The sequence below is a fragment of the Centrocercus urophasianus genome, unplaced genomic scaffold, assembly GCF_019232065.1.
Source record: "Centrocercus urophasianus isolate 14NV4802_14NV808 unplaced genomic scaffold, USGS_Curo_1.0 seq_73, whole genome shotgun sequence".
Classification (NCBI taxonomy): domain Eukaryota; kingdom Metazoa; phylum Chordata; class Aves; order Galliformes; family Phasianidae; genus Centrocercus; species Centrocercus urophasianus.
Window position 1 is genome coordinate 13085919 of NW_024885344.1, and position 18109 is coordinate 13104027.

The 18109-nt window shown below is 37.4% G+C and overlaps 1 protein-coding gene across 4 annotated transcripts in view; it reads right to left on the minus strand.

The window, feature by feature from the left end:
- EPS8 (epidermal growth factor receptor pathway substrate 8) overlaps positions 1–18109 on the minus strand; it is a 132181-nt gene that overhangs the window by 40838 nt on the left and 73234 nt on the right. For all 4 annotated transcript variants that reach the window (XM_042837911.1, XM_042837914.1, XM_042837915.1 and 1 more), the window contains exons 2-6: positions 13678–13768; positions 12641–12714; positions 3038–3105; positions 942–1103; positions 548–697 (exon numbers count right to left, since the gene is read on the minus strand). In XM_042837911.1, coding sequence (XP_042693845.1) covers positions 548–697; positions 942–1103; positions 3038–3105; positions 12641–12714; positions 13678–13739 — 516 coding nt within the window. In that variant the 5' untranslated portion in view covers positions 13740–13768. The remainder of the gene's footprint in view (positions 1–547; positions 698–941; positions 1104–3037; positions 3106–12640; positions 12715–13677; positions 13769–18109) is intronic.

An 18109-nucleotide genomic window follows, 5' to 3' on the forward strand; every position in this document is an offset into this window, starting at 1 on the left:
AGCAATATTTACCATTTTACAATCTCTCCTGCAGGACAGAAATGCAGAGGCAGAGATGCTGAGGAGGCTTAACTGTTCATTGGCAAAAAGATTAGAAAAAGAGAAGGAGTAGGAAAGACTCAGGACTTGGTTGAGTTCTTTCTAGATTATAAGACAAATCTGAGATAACTCAAACTATTTTACACCTCTTTCTTAGAAGTGTGAATGCAAATCATATGCATATTCCAAAGCTTTGGTCCTTTACAAACACAAATGAACAGCTACAGAGCCCAAGAATCAATATTTACAATAATTACATATTTGCACATGCACTAAAGATTCCAGCTCACATAATCTTTTCTTACAAGATATACTATGCTGCTTATATTAGCATACTGTAAGTCATGTAGATATCATAAATGCATGAAGCTCGAACTACACGTATAAGAATAAAAGAACATAATAATTTCCTATGAATCAGTTTATTTTGTTTTACCCATTGTACTTGCCAATTCATAAAATTTCCCCTGCTGAAATAAGTCAAAGAAGATCTGCATTACCACCTTACCTTAATCTCATCACATTGGAAAAGATGCAAATCTGGCTTGTTCTGAGTTGGTTCTTTACATACTAATGCAAGAATTGAATTGTAATTGCATGCATTCATCACAGCTTGGCAATGCTGAATTGTGCTTAAAGGAAAATTCTCCAGCTCATTCTGCCAGAAGGGAAACAAAAACCAAACAAAAAAACAAAAACAAAAACAAAAACAAAAAAAAAAAAAAAAAAGAGAAAAAAAGAGTCTTAATATTCAGTGTCCTGATCTCAAAAAAAGCTGCATGAGTTAAAAAGAGAAAGTGATAATAAGCTAATTAAAATACCAAATCTCACACACATCATTTTTTCTGTCCCTTCCCTCTCTTTCTCTCTCTGGAAATGAGACTGCCACTCACAGATCGTACCTTTGATTCCAAGTCCACCAAACTGACAGCTTTGTCATCCACTTGAAGAATCATATCTTGAGTCCACACTTTGCCTTTAGCATCCAATAATTTCAGCTTCCTTATTCCATCATCTACTGTAATCATTGCTTCTTTTCGGTCCAGAACAAAGGTGGTCAAGTGCTGGTGAATGACACAAACATTAAAATAATAACAGAATTTTAATCTTCCTTATCACTAAGCAATGTCAGTATCCAAATTGCCATGAAAGAGCAATAAAAATAACTCATGAATGAAAGTGCCTTTTAGGACAGAATCAACCAATATGCCATAGGGGAGGTTGTTTAGTCCATAATGTCATTTTAAACTTGCTGCTCGCCATCTTCTGTCATTTCCTCACTACGGCAAATGGTTACACTGGAAGGCATATTATGACATCTTCCAGGTATCACAGTGAGAATCAAATCCTGAGTATTTAGTTAGCTTTCTTGAGAAGTGAAAACCTGTCTCTATCGGTAAGCTGAATCCAGAAAGCATCAGTAGAAGCCTTGCAGAAACATGCTGCCAACACATCTCCACCACCACCCTGACCTGGAGCATCCCTATCTCTCCCAGAGTTGCCAGCTAGCACACTCATGGCAAACATCATGAGCTTGTACCTGACTGGTATACCTTACAGACAAGGAGGTATTTGCTTCTTTTATGCAGTACACAATAGAAGTAGTAGTATATAAACTATGTTTGCTCACTGTCAACTTGGAATATTCTCCAATTTTAATTAATGATCTAGTAATGAAACATTACTCACAGGCATCATCTCAACTTGTTTCCCTGTCTTTTAAGTTTTGTCAATTTCTCCTTAAACATATAAGCCATGTAAGACAACCTATAAAGTCATTTAATTTTTTCCAGGCACAACTCCAGCTTCACATTCTTCTTTAAGACCTGAATACAGCTCAAGCTGAATTCACTCAAGCTGAATCGATTTTAATGTATGCTTGCACACCTATCCTATAAATAGCTTAAAAGAATTAAGTGAGCTTTCTTCTATTACAGGGTAACAGCACACGTTAATGACAAACAAGAGAGTAGATACAAGCTGCATATAATCAAAGTATTTTAAAAAGTGAGACAAACCCTGCTTGACTGCTCACACAGGAATACTTAAACTTCAAATACAAGTACTAATTTTTATGCCTGTGGAGTACCAAAATGGTTACACAGAAGCTAAATACAGACAGACAATTAAAAGCAACATAAACATTCCTTTGAGAGCTGATCAAGGATAGAAGTACTTGGAATGAAGAGAATGAAGACTCTTCTAAATACAATCTCACAATTTACAGATAAATTTAAAACCCAGCTGAAAGGACCTGGGAATCTACATTTTTTTGCAAAATTCAGTTAAACCCATGACAGTGTTCTGATGGTAAAGGAAAAAGGTTTCGCAAAAGAAAGACTGCATAATGAGGAACAGCACCCAGAAGTGCCTACAGACTACGTATAGGCACCCAGGCTTACTTTGTTGAATATTTAATACTTGTCTACTTCTGGACAGAATATGACAGCAGCACAGAGTATTTCCGCAAAGCAGCTTAAGATAGGAAGGAAAGTATTTTGCATTTCTCACTGGGGAAGAGCCTGTGCAGGCAGTATATCACCACTAACAGAAGATTCAGGCTTTTAGGGCTTAGTACCCAGCTTTTTCTAACTATTAAGACACCTCTGTTGTTTATAAATAATCAAGGTATTTATACTAATTATGAGACAGCCTTCCTTGCTAATGGCCTACCTCATCCCTGCAACATAACAGGTTCAGAATCAGGGCAACAGAGCACACTGAGCTGTCGTCCCATTGAGAAGCCCTCTCCACTTGCCAAACTATATACTACTTTGTTTACATTCTTCTACATCAAAATTTCAGCTCTTTATGGCAAAGCTAGACAATTTGATACATTTCAATGTAATCTGTTCTGAAGTGACCTCGGGCTGGCAGGATATTTTGGAAGATTCATATGTCTTCAAGCACATTATCCTCAAAAATCATGTAAGCGAAAATCACAATATAACCAAAAGCTGTAAGGGGTAGATGGCGTTCTCATACATCCTTATCTCACCTCTACGTGATACTGGGAAGTTTCCGATATGCTGCTGGCACTGTCCCGTGCATAGTTCTTTCTTTGTTCTAAAGATTGAGAGAAAAGAAAAGAATTATTCATTTGCCTCCTTACCATACTGTGTTCTGGATACTTCTCAGAGATGCTTAAAACAAGCTGTATATATGAAAGCAGAAGGTGAGCTGTGGTTATTTCTGTATTCAGAAGAAAAAAAAAGCTACATGCTCACACACTCCAGCAAGAACCATACTTACACTGATGTTAAAAGCCAGCTATCTTGACTTGGTGGCACCAGATGGAAACAGTGTTCTGGCTGGAAATGCTTCATTGGGAAGCCTGACTTAAAAATCACTGGCTTTCCACTTGGTAGCAACATGGTAACTTGCAGAGTTGCCATTGCATGAGTGCAGAAGGTTTTCAGACATACACAACTCTCACAAAAAATAAAGCCAATCGCAGACCCAGTCTGTGTCAACATTTATTTCTTCCTAGTACATTCAGTCTGTTGAATCAGTAATGTAGAAATATTCATAGAAAGAAAGAAGGAAAAAAGAAGCCAAAAGCTGTAGCAACATAAATATTAAATAGAACAGAAATATTTTTCAGTTGAACAAAACACGATGCTGCAAAATCAGAAACAGTTTGCCTCTTACTCCACACAATGGATTAACAACAAACCCAGAGAGGAGGGAGGGGAATATGCAAAATGAGGACACAACACGCACCCACATTAAAAACCAATGAATGTAGGTGAATACTTCAAACAAACAAACAAACAAAACAAAACAAAACAAAACAAAACAAAACAAAAAAAAAAAAAAAACAACCAACAAACCAACCAACCAAAAAAAAAACAAATAAACCTCACACCCTCCACTTTTCAACTTTATTTTGAATTTTCAATACAACACATACGAGCTTTCCTCTTTTTTTCTTTCCCTGATCACCAATGAAATAGTCCAATTTGAAACACCAGAGCATTGACTAAGCAAGGAAGTCACTGAGAGAAACTCAAGGAAATTAAGCATTTCCTAATTTTTTTCCTCTACGGTTCACTAAATACCTTGAGTTCTGATCTTCGAATAGAATAGGCAGTTTGATCGTGTTTGGAATGAAATGTGTGTAACTGATGTTACATTCATTTCATCATATCCAATTGGAGTATGTAGGGGCAAAATGAAAGTGCATGCTTCTGTTGACAGGAGATATTAGTTATTTTTTGCAAAATTAAAACTACTACTAATGACCACATGTGATCTTCTATGTAAAGAGATCTGCAGGGAGGACACCATGCATGCAATACTTTAAAAAGCTCTCCTATGACCAGGGTTTCTACACAGAGGAATCTCGGGTATTGACAAGGAAAGGGATGCCCTCACTTACTTAAAAGGGTATATTGTTACCCTTTATAATCACATCCCTTATTTCTTCAGTTCTCAGCCAGTCTCATGAAAGACAATCCAATTCCCAATTTCTAAAACCCCTCCTTGGCCCAGAGTCCCCTCCTCAATGGTAGACACAGCTCATGCATCAGAGCCATCCTGCTACCCTACAACAGCTACTCAGCTTGCTTGGTTTAGCACAAGAAGTCTGCACTGCAATCACCTAACTGAAGAATGCCATGGATTATCAGATTTTTTTAACTAGGTATGTGAACAGTTTAAAACAGATACTTTAACTTTATCACCTGTTACCTCAAAATTCCACGACAGGGAACCCGCACTGATTCCAACTGTGATTAATATTTCTGCTTTTGCAGCATGTTATTTAGGTATTTTGTTTGACTCTTATTCTTTTAAGGACAGTAGGCACACACACATGCACACCCCAACAAAACAGTAGTACTGTCTGACTTGCTACCTTTCTTTTTTTGTTTGGATGATGATCTGAAGAAGTAAAGTCCATCTGTTCCTAACAAAACAAGGAAATTAAAAAACAGTATCTGGTTTAACTCCATACAATTATTTGCATCTCCAAGGGGACTAGTTAACAATCTTTCATTACAGACTATAAAATGCTGTCCAGTAGGAAGGAAAATAGGCCTAAAAAAAAATAAGAAGAAGAAAGCCATGTTTCAATTTACAATACACCCAACATTCAACTCTGATTATTATCTTTTTGAGGTGAAAAAGAGAATTTTTTTTAATGACAAGAAATGAAACCAAGAGAAGGAATCTTCCATCCACTGCAAAGCTTATGAATCCTGCAATTAACAACAGAGTGGCTTTAAGCATGGAAAGTCTTCCATAAGGGGAGACTCCAAGGGAATGAAAAAGCAGAGAGCAACTCTTGAAAGTTCATGCCCCATTTCCCAGAATTTTTGTCCTGCTTTAGGATATCCAGAAGCAACACTGACAAGCACATCCTCTTCCACAGAACAGCACAGCATTCACACTAGATAAGATGGTAAGTTTTTCGGCACACCATGTCACAGTGAGAACAATAGTGTTTATTTAAGAAAGAGCTTTCTGAGTGATAATAAAAGCTGTGGTTGCCTATAGTTGAGAGCGAAAGAGAGCCCCTCAAGTTCTTCATTTTTAATTACAACAGGTCAGCAACAAGAACTTCAACACAATTTTCAATTAGCAAAAGCCAGTAAGTGTCTGTGATAATAAATAAAATTATGGTAACCACAAAAACTGACAGTCCATATTGTGTTCAGCAGTAATTCCAGTTCACTTATTTATTTTATAAACATGTTTATGCTGGCAGGATGTTTATTAGAACCCATTAGAGATCTAATTTATCCTTTGTCATCCTACAGGCCCTTCTATCTTTCTAATAAGTACCTCAGCATCGGGCAAAATTCTTCAGTTGCTTCTGGAAGAGTTTTTCCTCAACGTTTGTTTTTCAACCTAATATTTAGAAAGTGGATCTCCTTACAGAGTCAGCCCAGCTGCTAATAGCCCAAACTTCCAGAGAGCAAATTTTCCTGGCAGCCTGGCATAAGTCGTGCTGCAGAAAGTGTCATAAAGGATGTGAATGAATGAATGAAGTCTCCACATGATAATATAAGCACAACACAATGAAAAAATAAAAAATCAAACAGACAAACTGCAATCCTCTGCAAGCTCTCACCTTGCACTTAGACGGGAGGACGCATAAACCCTGCTGCATCCCTTCTGCTGATGTGTCATCGCATTGGATTTCCAGCAAAAAACATCACTCTTGTTATTCTGACCACTTTTACAGAATACCTGAAAACTTCCCTTGACTTATTACACGATATTCAACTGCTAATAATAATTCACACTCTATTACAGAAAATGAGCAACAGAATTTGCTGACTTATTGAATGCACCTTGTCTGACTAGGACAGAATTAATTATTTTCACAGCAGTTTGCATGGGGCTGTGTTTGGGATTTGTGACTATAAGAGCACTGGTAATGTTTTAGCTATTGCTGAGCAGCATTTGCACACCATCGAGACTATCACTGTTTCTCTGCCTGTCCCCCAGATAAGTTGCTGGGAGGTTAGGGAGTTAGCAAGGGAACATGGTAAGGCCAGCTGGCTCAAACTGACCGGAGTCCCACTGCATATAGAACAATAAAGCCATGCTCAGTAATACAACTGAGTGGTGTTATTTCCAAACTAACTGCTGTCCGGAGCACTGATCTGCTTGCAGGAGGGTGGGAGGTGGTGAGCAAAGCAAAATGCCTGCATTATTTGTTTTGTTTTGTTTCATTTATTTCTTTCTAGTGCTATTCCCTCCCTCTCTTTCCTTCACTCATTAAACTGGCTTTATTTCAGTCCAGGAGTTGTTTTTTTTTGCTGCTGCTCTTTCTATTCTCTACTCTAATAGGCTGTCGAGGGGGAGGGGTAGCAGCCGGGCAACTCACTCAGGGAAGGCCCTCAGATGCTGGCCTGGGTCAAGCCCTTACATTGGAAAAAAATGTTTTCTGTGTTCTGTTTCAGTCTCCTAATCCTCCAGATCAATTTTAGCCTCTCAGAAGTCTTCTCACCCATGAAAAGAGTTATTGAACAAGAAGTAAGATTCTACAACAGAGGCTTCAAGATGTGATGAATAAAGCAATCACAGCTATCTCCTTTTTCTGTTTATTCTCCTTATTACAGATCTTACATCCAATACATAAAATGCAGTGCAGCCTTCATACCAGTCAATTCAAACCCAGCTGATGTGCTACACACAATTTATCTAATATATTTTTCCCTCTGATACAGGAAAATACAGAAGTAAATATAAAAAGATCTATAGATATAAAAATCACAGCAGAAGTCACCAAAGTTAAATTCTTAATCACAATCTACCTCAAATGCAACCCAGAGGAATTTGGGCAGAATAAAATTCCTCTCAAAGCAAGTGCAATAAACTTAAAAGCAGAACAGCTATTTACTCATGACTCTGACTGCAAGATCTATCAGCTATCAAACTTGTCAAAGGCATACATCGATCCACAGAAAGACTTAGCTTCTTTCTGATGCGGAGCAATGCTACTGCTCCTCATGCCTTTGTGAACTTATTGAATTTACCACTCATCAGGAATGGATAACATATCTGGTTTTAAAAAGATGTGAGAAGATGCTGACTTTATACTAAACTTGGAAGCAGACACAGAAACACCAGAAAACGACAGAAAAAAACCACCTCAAACTCTCAACCAAAGGCTTTTAGCCAAGCCAAAAATACACTAGATATGTTCACTGTCCTCACTAAAAACTAAAAACTCTGGATTTTCCTCAGTTATTTCTGTGAGAGAACACTACATTGTTTGGAAAAGTAACTGTTCCACAGTTTCAGATAAAACCACCGCACTGCCCAAAGTCACGTGAGGCAGAGCTATGAACGCAACCTGACACAGCTGAGTCCCCTCTTACCCATTTTCCCATTGGAAGAGGCTACAGCAAAATGAAAAATTAGAAAGTTATCTAATAAACTGTACTGACTCTGACTCTGTTCCACTGTTCAGACCACAAAGGTAAATGAATTACAGCAAGATGTTAGAAAAAGGTTTTTCCCTGAGAGGGTGGTGAGTGCGGAACAGGCTCCTCAGGGCAGTGGGCACGGGCCCAAGCTGCCAGAGTTCAAAGACTGTTTGGACAACACTCACAGGCATAAGGTTTGAACTTTGGATGGTGCTGTGCAGAGCCAGGAGTCGGCCCCCTGTGGGTCCCTTTCAACTTAAGATACTCTATGATTCTAAGATGAATCTGATTCTTTATCTAAGTAAGGAAAAACCTTACCAAATATAAAAGGTCTGAGGCTGAGTCTTCATGGATGACCCGAAGCACAGCTGGCACCAGCTAGGGCTATGCTACGTTTAGATACAAACAAATTTTTAGTTCCCGGAGGCTGAAATTGAAAGGAAGAATTCCAGTGCCTAGACCTCCACTGGTATCTCACAAATAATTGCATAGGCCAGATGTAATAAATGTTATCAGCACTCCAGCCATGATAGTGCAAAGAAGAATAATGGTCGATCCCATCTTCCCCTTCCATAAGGAAATTGGAAAATGTCTATATCTCATACAAAGAGACAAAGCTCTGAAATTAGATGGCAATCTACATACAGATGGATTAAGTGTCTCATGAGCTGTCTTCTGAATTCTGAAGTGACAGTTTAGATTATTACCATGCATTGAAAAGGAGAAAAACACAATGCTTATTTTATTACTGTCTGTTCATTAGAATGATTGCTGATACCCCTTTAGAAATTACAGCAGCTGGAAAAACTTGAGACTCAGAGCAAAGTACAGGAGATGTGATCTAACACATCCAAGGAGAAAGGTCAAAACTTTTTAAGTACAAATGTTATTATTAGAGGAGTAAAGGCTATTGCTTTCAGAGATTCTTGATGTCAGTCTTCTCCCTGATGACTACAGGGAAATAACTATCAGAGAAATGTGCAGTGTTTAGAAGTCAGTTGTCATTTTAATTCAACTGAGCATCAAATAACACAAGAATGTTACACGAATAGTTTATTTTAACAGACTCTATTACACTGCATTTCTTGCTCTGAATGAGGTATTTGAGCAGTACAAATACAGACATGCAATTTTACTGCTAGCACCTAATCACAGCCATGAGAATACAAACACAATATATAAAACACCCGACCCTTCCTGATGGGTTGCTATTGTAACATCTTCCAATTTGGAGAAAACTACTATCTGATGACTGCTGCAGAACAGGGCTGCTCTGCAATGTGTCACTCACTGGTAAACCCCCAGTGCAGCTCTGGCTACTGGCTCTGGCTAATGCTGCCCATCTCCATGCAAGCAGAGCTGCAGAAGACAGATGGAGAAGCTAATGCTAGAAAAACAGATGAGAGTATGAGCCAAAATTCACTTCAGATGGAGAGATGAGGAGTTAAATAATGAAATAAAACTATAAGAATGCGTAAAGGGCATCTTTGCTCCAAATTCAGGGGAACATTTATCATGCAAATACAAAAACATTTCATTTCAGGCAGGAAATGGATGAAAGAAATTATTTGACACGAGAAAAGGCAATTGGAATCAAGTTTTTGCTATCAGATAACCGCTTCAGAGATATCAAAGACTGCAGTTTTCAGCTGAACTGCCTGTAATACAAATAAAATTCCAGCCACCTTTTCCACCAGCAGTGTGGTCAGCCTTCTGCCTGAAGACCAAAGGACTAAATGATCATGAATGATCTTACTAAAGCAAGCACTGGTACTCAACACTTCAACTTTGTGTCACGCTGTATATGTGTATCTACATAGAGAGATAGATTGGGAGATGTTTTAAGATCTTCACATTGACTAGAAGAAATTGTATTCAAGATCAAGTATTGACTTCGGAACCCAGGAACCATGGATAGGTGCTGTGCTCTAGTACAAATGACGTTCAGAAGTCTTCCAGAAAAGAAACTTGGTTATGGACAAATTTAGCTCCGAATATTACAAAGCCACATTTTATCAGAACAAAAAGCACAGCCCACATTACTCCTATGCCAAAATTGTACAAAAATTGTATAAATTTGTATAATTGTATATATATATAAAATTTGTATAATATAAATTGTATAAAATAAATATATATAAATACAGACATAGTGCATACATATATATATAAATTTGTATGTATATATATGTGAGTCTACTAAATAGATACACTTGAGGTATTTGCGTGCCATTTGTATATAACATATACATCATGCAAAAAATAAAGACAAAGCTAGGAGACCTTCAGTCTGATTTACAGGCATTCAGTCTCATGGATAAAAAAAATGCATGCATTAACTATTGATTGTGCATTAATTATTAACCGTTATTAACAATTCTCATTTCACTTAGCTGCTTCCTACCTCATTGGGACAGCATGCACAAAAATTCCTCAGTGTGACATGGGAAGAAACCCTGAAGACACGTGGAATGCAGGAGAAATGTAACATGATTGCTAAATATAATTAACTGCCTTGAATTTGAGAAAGGTTTTAGGTGTTTTTTCTGTTTTCTCCTGCTCTTACAGTCAGTGATACTGACAGACTTGTTCTTTATGTATACGAAACAGAGAAAAAGGAGTAAAATGTGTGAACTCCTTTCTACAGGCTGTGCCAATGTATCTTTACTTTAGATTCAGAAAAATTGATTCTTCTGCTTCATTCAGTTCTTGGCAATTGAAACCACAATTTAGTGATCTCTCTGCTAGCAGTGGAAGTGAACCAAGATCAACAGTTCATCTTACAGGAGCCACCACACTGTAGTTACATTGTAATATTTTCAATTAATACATAAATTCATTAAAATATTTTAGAAGTAATAGGCCGTTTACCATTATACATTTCAAATTTAATCACTTGTCCCTATCTTCTACTTACACACGAATATCCCATGATGTTTGACATGAAAAAGCCCAGAGAGGTGTCACTATAAAGGCCCACAAAGATTAAAGGACACTTCATGTTGCCACACCATTCAAAACATATACTTTTGAAAAATTATTTGGATGACATAAAATGAATGAGAAAAGTGAAAAGTGTCTCAAATAAATAATCCACTAAGAGCTTTTAGAGATGTCCCTTTCTGGTTTCTGTTACCACCTACTATTTCTGTCAACACGTGCAGTCAGTTTGTCATGTGAATCTATATAGGATGCAGAAACACCACTGTCAAAAATTCCTTACTGCAGAATTTTGCTCTCTTGCAGTTCCTGCCTTTAATATTATGTAAGTGAATTACTTCTGTAACATGTCACTGAAAAAAAAAAAAAGTCTAAACTTAGAACTATTCATATGCAACATCGTTCTTAAATGGCAAACATTTCAACCAGTTTCTTCTTCTGTCTGCTGATTTTTCTGGAAATGGACTTTCATATAATCTAGCACAGTGTTTTCTCCCTCTAACCACATCAGTATTTTCTCACCTCTCTTCTTCTCAAGGGATACAAATCAAGAAATTTCCAATCTCCTTAAGTTTTAGCCACAAGAATTTCAGAGCAGTTTAAAAGTCAACACTGCAACCAATACAATTAAGTTCTCATGTGTTCACAGGTGAATAGCCAACAAAGCCCGACTCAAGGCTTGTAAGGGGGCTTCCAAGGGAAAATGTAATGCTCTGAAACCACAGAGTAACCTGCCATCACTCCCCTACCCTCATGAGGTCCCTCCTGGCCATTATTTAACTCAAAACAGGAGGGAGGCAAGACTAATTACCAATAGAGATGCTGCAATTACTAGATGCAGCTCTTCAAGCTTTCTGGTTTCTTAAGCTGGGGAAGAGGTGTTAAATTCAACAAGGCAAATCATGGAATGGCTTGGGTTTAAAGGGATCTTAAAAATCATCCAATTCCCATGATGAGTGCAGAGTTCCCATCCAGTAGCTCAGGCTGCCCCATCCAGCCTGACCATGAATGCCTCCAGGGACGGGGCATCCACAACCTCTCGGCAGCCTGTGTCAGTGCCTCACCATCTTCTGAGTGATTTTTTTTTCCTAAAAGCTGCCTGAGATGTGAGAGGTACAATACAGGACTTCACTTTCACTACAAACTTTTTTTTTCCATTCTCAGAAAAATACTAGCATCCCCAGTTGGTAAGTACAGACTTCAGGCATTTCTAAATAACAGCACATTTGACAGTTACAAAACCTGTCAAAAATAGCAGGTCTAGTAGGACTCCTTATCTGTTACACCAAATTTAAGCTCCTTGAAATCCTTGTGTCAAACAATAGTAATACTGTTGTAAATTCCCCTTCTGCTAGCTAAGCATAAATTTGAGCAGGGAGAGGGAGACACAAAGCATGAATCAAACCTATAGCATAGCTAGGTCCTTGAGTACCTTCTCCTTATCACTCTTAGTTTTCTGACAAATGCCTTAAATGTTGCTGCCTTAAAAGTTAGCAGGTGGGAGTTCTCTGCTAAGAAAGAGGTGAAAATATTTCATAACCAGCCACATTAGTTTCAATAAGAATAAAATCCTCTAGTAATTTCATTTTTGTTAATAGAAATTTATAGATATATAACAATGTACTTATCTATAAACATTTACACACCCAATTTCCCTTTCTTATACATATATATATAAAATATATAAAATATCTAAATAAAATATATACAAAGACATCACAATCAACATTTAAATAACAATTCTAACATAGAAATTCAGAAACTTTCTGCCGCCTTACCATAAAGAGCTTTTGCACTTGTTCTGGAATTCTGCTCCCTCTCTGCCTGAGCAAATGTTGGTGAGCCATAGCCACTAGAAGGAAAAATTTCAGGTTAACTTCTGTATGAATGTAATTTCTACAAAAACACAGAGTAAAACTTTCCCACTGCGTAGGGCTATACGTACCTACAATGTTTGCAACAAAGGAGATGCTACTGGATACTGGTTCTGCAACATAAGGAAGCATGCTTCACTTGGGCTGGAAGCCCTCCTGTGCTATTTCTTGTTAGCATCACGCACAGTGGGGGCTGTGAGACATCTAAATACTACCATAATGTAAGTAACACTGATTACTATCAAGTAAGAATAATGCCAAAGACTTGATAGCATTTTGCCTTTTGCTTATGTACACAAGTGTTGTTCTTAACAGTTTCAAGTGCTTTTCATAAAAGAAACAAAAGGAATATAATTGTCTACAACACATGGAAAGACAATCCAACATTCTTCTAGCATAACAACAATAATGAGTCTTGTACAAACTTTTGCATTAGATTAGGGCAATTCTCATTAATGGTGTGAATGAGCCTAGTACCACACTTCTGACATAGGTAACATCTTCCTATCTCAGAAAAGGCAACACTTTCAAGGAAAGCAATGGTTGCTCAGTTCTGTTTTCTGGGAAATGATATTTTCTCACAGATGGAAAGGGCAGCCTCCTTCTTGAGGCACAAGAATACTTTCACTCACAGCTAGCCTTAAACATCTCAGTCAGATGAAGACATCTCTGTGTCATGTCATAATTAGATTGTGGCTACAGCAATTTATTTTTCTGTGCCAGATGACATCACCCAGTAATATAGCTTTAGTGTTCCACTAATACAAAAATCAGTCAGATGATATCTATTAGTTTGGTCCCACAGTTTGGAAGCTGCATGCTCTTTTAGAGAAACTGCATTTGAGCTCTAATAATCATAGCTCCACTCAAAATGAAAGCATAAGGAAAAAATACAAACTATTTTTCTGTCCATAGAAGGAAAATCAAAGGCATAAACTTACTTGATTTGAGGAGAATAACTTCCATAACCACCAGGAGGGGTATTTGATATATGGCCATTCATTCTTATCGTCACTTACTGAGGGAAATGATCTGCAAAAGAAACAGCAGTAAATGAATTGAAGTCTCTAAAGAGATGAAGGTTTAATACAGATGTAATCCAAACCTAATGAGAAAATTATGGTTGAAATGTGGAACCAATTGCATCAACAAACTCAATTGTTATTATTTTTATTGCACTGAAGCCTTAAAGACCTATTACGGAACTTCTCCCCCAGTTGTAATTTGATAACTTTTTCTTCAAATAATTTGGTAAATTAAGCCATTACAGCAGTCTCTAGGAATAACTTTTCAAATAAAAGGCTGACTAAACAGAGAACAACATCTGCTTCAGAAGTGAACAAGATGTTCCAAATGGTAACTTTAATAATCAAGCATGCTTGACTTTCATCCACAATTCACTTATCTGAATACAACTTTTGAAATGATATTTTGATGCTTATTACATCTATAAAATGTATCAGATGGATTGTTAGAAAGATGCATTATCAAAGCAAAACACAATTGTTAACATAGAAGGAAACTTGGTTAGCTATTCTGGGACTGAAATAAACCCTTTCCTTTCTTTTTTTTTTTCCTTAAGTAGCACATAATTTCCTGAAAGGTTAGCATGCCAAAAGAAAACTCTCATGTAACAGTAATTCTGAAAAAGCTATGATGGAACAGTTGGAGGAACACTTTCTTGCTTAAATGTCATGCCCATTGAAGTCAAAATTGACTCAGGAAAGCGATTTTCATATTACAGTGAACAAGTAATTATTCAAATTCATAATGGGAAAATATACTTTCAGATACGTGTGTACATGTCTGTATACATATACGATCACAGAATGGCTTGAGTAGGAAGGAACCTTAAGGATCATCAAGTTCCAATCCTCTTGCCACAAACAGGTCTGTCAACAGCTAGATCAAATACTAGATCAGACTGCTTAGGGCCCAATCCAACCTGGCCTTAAAAACCTCCAGGGATGGGACATCCACAACCTCTCTGGGCAGTCTGTTCCAGCACCTCACCATTCTCTCAGTAAAAAAGCCTTCCACCTGACATCTAATCTAAATCTCCCTTTCTTTAGTTTTAGACCATTTCCCCTTGTCCTATCACTTTCTATCCATGTAGAAGTTGATTTCCCTAATTTTTAAAAAGTCCCTTTAAATACTGGAAGGCCACAATGAGCTTTCCCCACAGCCTTCTCTTCTCTAGGCTGAACAAGCCCACTTCCTTCAGCATGTCTTCATAGGAGAGGTGTGCTAGCCCTCGCACCACCTTCATAGCTCTACTCAGGGTCCTCTCCAAAAGCTCCAAATCTTTCCTGAGTTGGGATCCCTGGACTTAGATGCACTACTCCAGCTGGGTCCTCATTAATGCAGAATAGAGAGGTACAATCCCCTCACTCTTCCTGCTGGCCTCCCTCCTCTTCTGATGGAACCCAGGATACTGCTGGCCCTCTGGGCTGCAAGCACACATTGCTGGCTCATGTTAAGTTTCTCATCTACCAGAACCTCTAAGTCCTTTTCAGCAGGGCTCCTCTCAAGGAGTTCTTCTCCCAGACTGTATACACATCTGGCATTAACTCAACCCAAGTGCAAGATCTTGCACTTGGCTTTGTTAAACCTCATTAGGTTCACATAGGCCTATCTTCAGAGTTTATCAAGGTCCCTCGGGAGGACATAATTCAGAGTCATGAATAGAATTTTAACTCTGCAAAACAGTCTAAAGTATGTCAGATGAAGCATGTATCCGAAAGACACTTCATTTCCAAATGTGAGCACAACCTGCTTTGTTGTACTAAAGCCATTTTACAATCAGCTTATGTTCTGAATCACTGTCAGCCTACTGCCTTACTGTAACAGTTTTCTTCTTGGATTACAAAGAATCAGCAGCCAACTGACCTATAATGCATACTATATTTTGTACCTATGTGCTCTGCTGCTTTCCTCTTTCATGCAGAAATACAAATCCAAATCAAATTCTGTTCCCAGCTCAAAGACTTCTGTGATTTCAAGAGACTTAGGAAGCTTCTTTGGTCTTCTGCACTCAGCACAGAATCATTTCTATATCTTTCTCACCTGACATCCTCTACTTGAGATGCAGATAGGAAAGGTAGCCAGAACTGAGCCATACTAATGGAGTGCCAAATGTTGTCACGGGGAAGTGTGGTACTTCCTCTGTAATGAGCATACACTTTGCTCTTTAGCTTAGAATCCCTCTCCTCCCCCTTCACCTCTACCTTTAAACTTCTGATTGCTTTTTGTAAAACATTTTTGTTGACAGTTAGACAGCTTGCTTTCATTTCTTCTGTGAGTTAACAAGAACGTATCACATAACCAACATGATGGTGTGCTTGGCTGATCCAAGCTACTGTTCATAGAATGCATTACTTACTAGCTGTTTAGAATAAAACACTCTCCATGCTGAGTACTGTCCACTTTATTAGCAATTATAACATTTTGGAAGCATCTTGGATTTGTCCCACGATTTAAAAGAATATAAATACTGATTTTTTCAGCAGGATGTTCCAAGGCATTGTGCACTCCTTGTTCCATTTCACAAAATACAAAGGCCAGAGCTCTTTGGATTGCTGTTGTTTAAGTCATGCTGCCATTAAACTCTTTAATACTACATGTTGGCTATTAATTCTTATCATCTGCAAAAAATTTTCAACTTTAATACACTGTTCAACAATTTACACTTGGATTACCTTCCTAAGAGTGATCAAGTCCTAAATCTTACACAAATTACATCCGTTTCTTTTCAGTATCTCCAATTTCACATACTTTCCACATATACTTTTATTAAGATAACTCTTACTACATAGTCTAGACCACTTTATAAGCTGTAATTTTTCCAACCACAAATTTTGCAACTACTCATCTTAAAGTGATATCTGGAAAAAAAAACCACTACTTTTTTAGACTCAGAATGACTTTGTTCCTCAGACAAACTAATTTTTCTTAATCTGCAACACACTAAGTTTGCTAGTTGTACTCCACTTTAGGATAGTAGTGAAACTTTATAAGTAGAAGAAATGTAATAACAGAACTCGAAGTTTCAGTCTGTGAAATTAGCATAACACACTACAAGTTTTAAAGCAACAATGAACTGGAAAAACAGATTTTTCACATTAGAAGAAAACATATCTTGACTAAATACTTGTCAAAATAAGGTGTACCACCACTCAGCACTGATGAATAAAAGCTTTAAAACTGCATCTGGGATCAAGTGATACTGAAAAACTGAAGTTAGGAATTGTGTCTTTCTCAAAAAACAAAACAAGAAACAAAAAAAAAACCAAAAAACAAATAAAATAACAATGTTGTGCTAAGTACGCTAACTAAGCACAAAAGCTTTATGCAGTTTCAGCTGATTTGCAAACAAAATGACACATGCTTTTTGATTTGTGTAAAGCCAACAATATTTCCCATATCCCAGTAAAAGAAATTAAACACTTATGAAATGTCAAGGCTACTACTCTGGCAGTACAATACCTCAGTCTTTATTTCCCATAATTTTGTTCAGGAAAGCTTCTGAATGAATAAAATTTAACTCTTTACAGACCTTATTTTAGGAAATCAGAACTAATTAAAATTACCAGGCTATTTTATCTCCTTCAGCCTAAATATTTCTGTTAGGAAAACACACCAAAGTTTTATTAAGTGTTTCACTGAGACAGAAGACAAAACCATAAAAGCATAACAGAATGCGCAGTGATTTGCTTACTGTGCACTTGCATGGCTTTCTTTGCTGTGTTTTTCATCCCAAATTGTCTTTCAACTGTTACAACCCCACAGTCCCACAGCAAAAGTTCCACTAGCACACACCACTAAGCTTTCGTCATCCAGGAGTCTATTAATAAACTCTGCTTCCTCCTTATTCTTCCCTTTCACCTCAGCCCAGCAGTTCACAGTAACATACGCCAATGCTGCAAACTTTAAGATAAACATCCTTCGTAATTAACTGTAGAAATCCTCTTTAAGTTGACCTGAAGTATCAACAGTTTACTTGTTAGTGTATCCAAGCATGGCCGTGCCTTTCTCAGACTCTTGAAAAGAAAATAAGGCCTGCTCTGAACTGTAAATATTTTGAAACAAGAAAACTAAAGAAGAATGGAAAAAGAGAGTAACCATGAAACCAATAAAAATAACGAGATACAGAGTTACATGTTACAATATTTATATAAAAGTATATTATAATGATATAAAAATCAATGTCATAAGAAAATAGGAAATTCCTTCATACAAAACAAAAACAAAAGAATACTAAATACTTTTATTCCAGGATCTGCGACTGAAGGAAAAGAATCCACCCAGAACTTTACTGCCACCATAAGCTTTACTCTTGGCAGGATTCATGTATATTGTTAGTATGCAGGAACA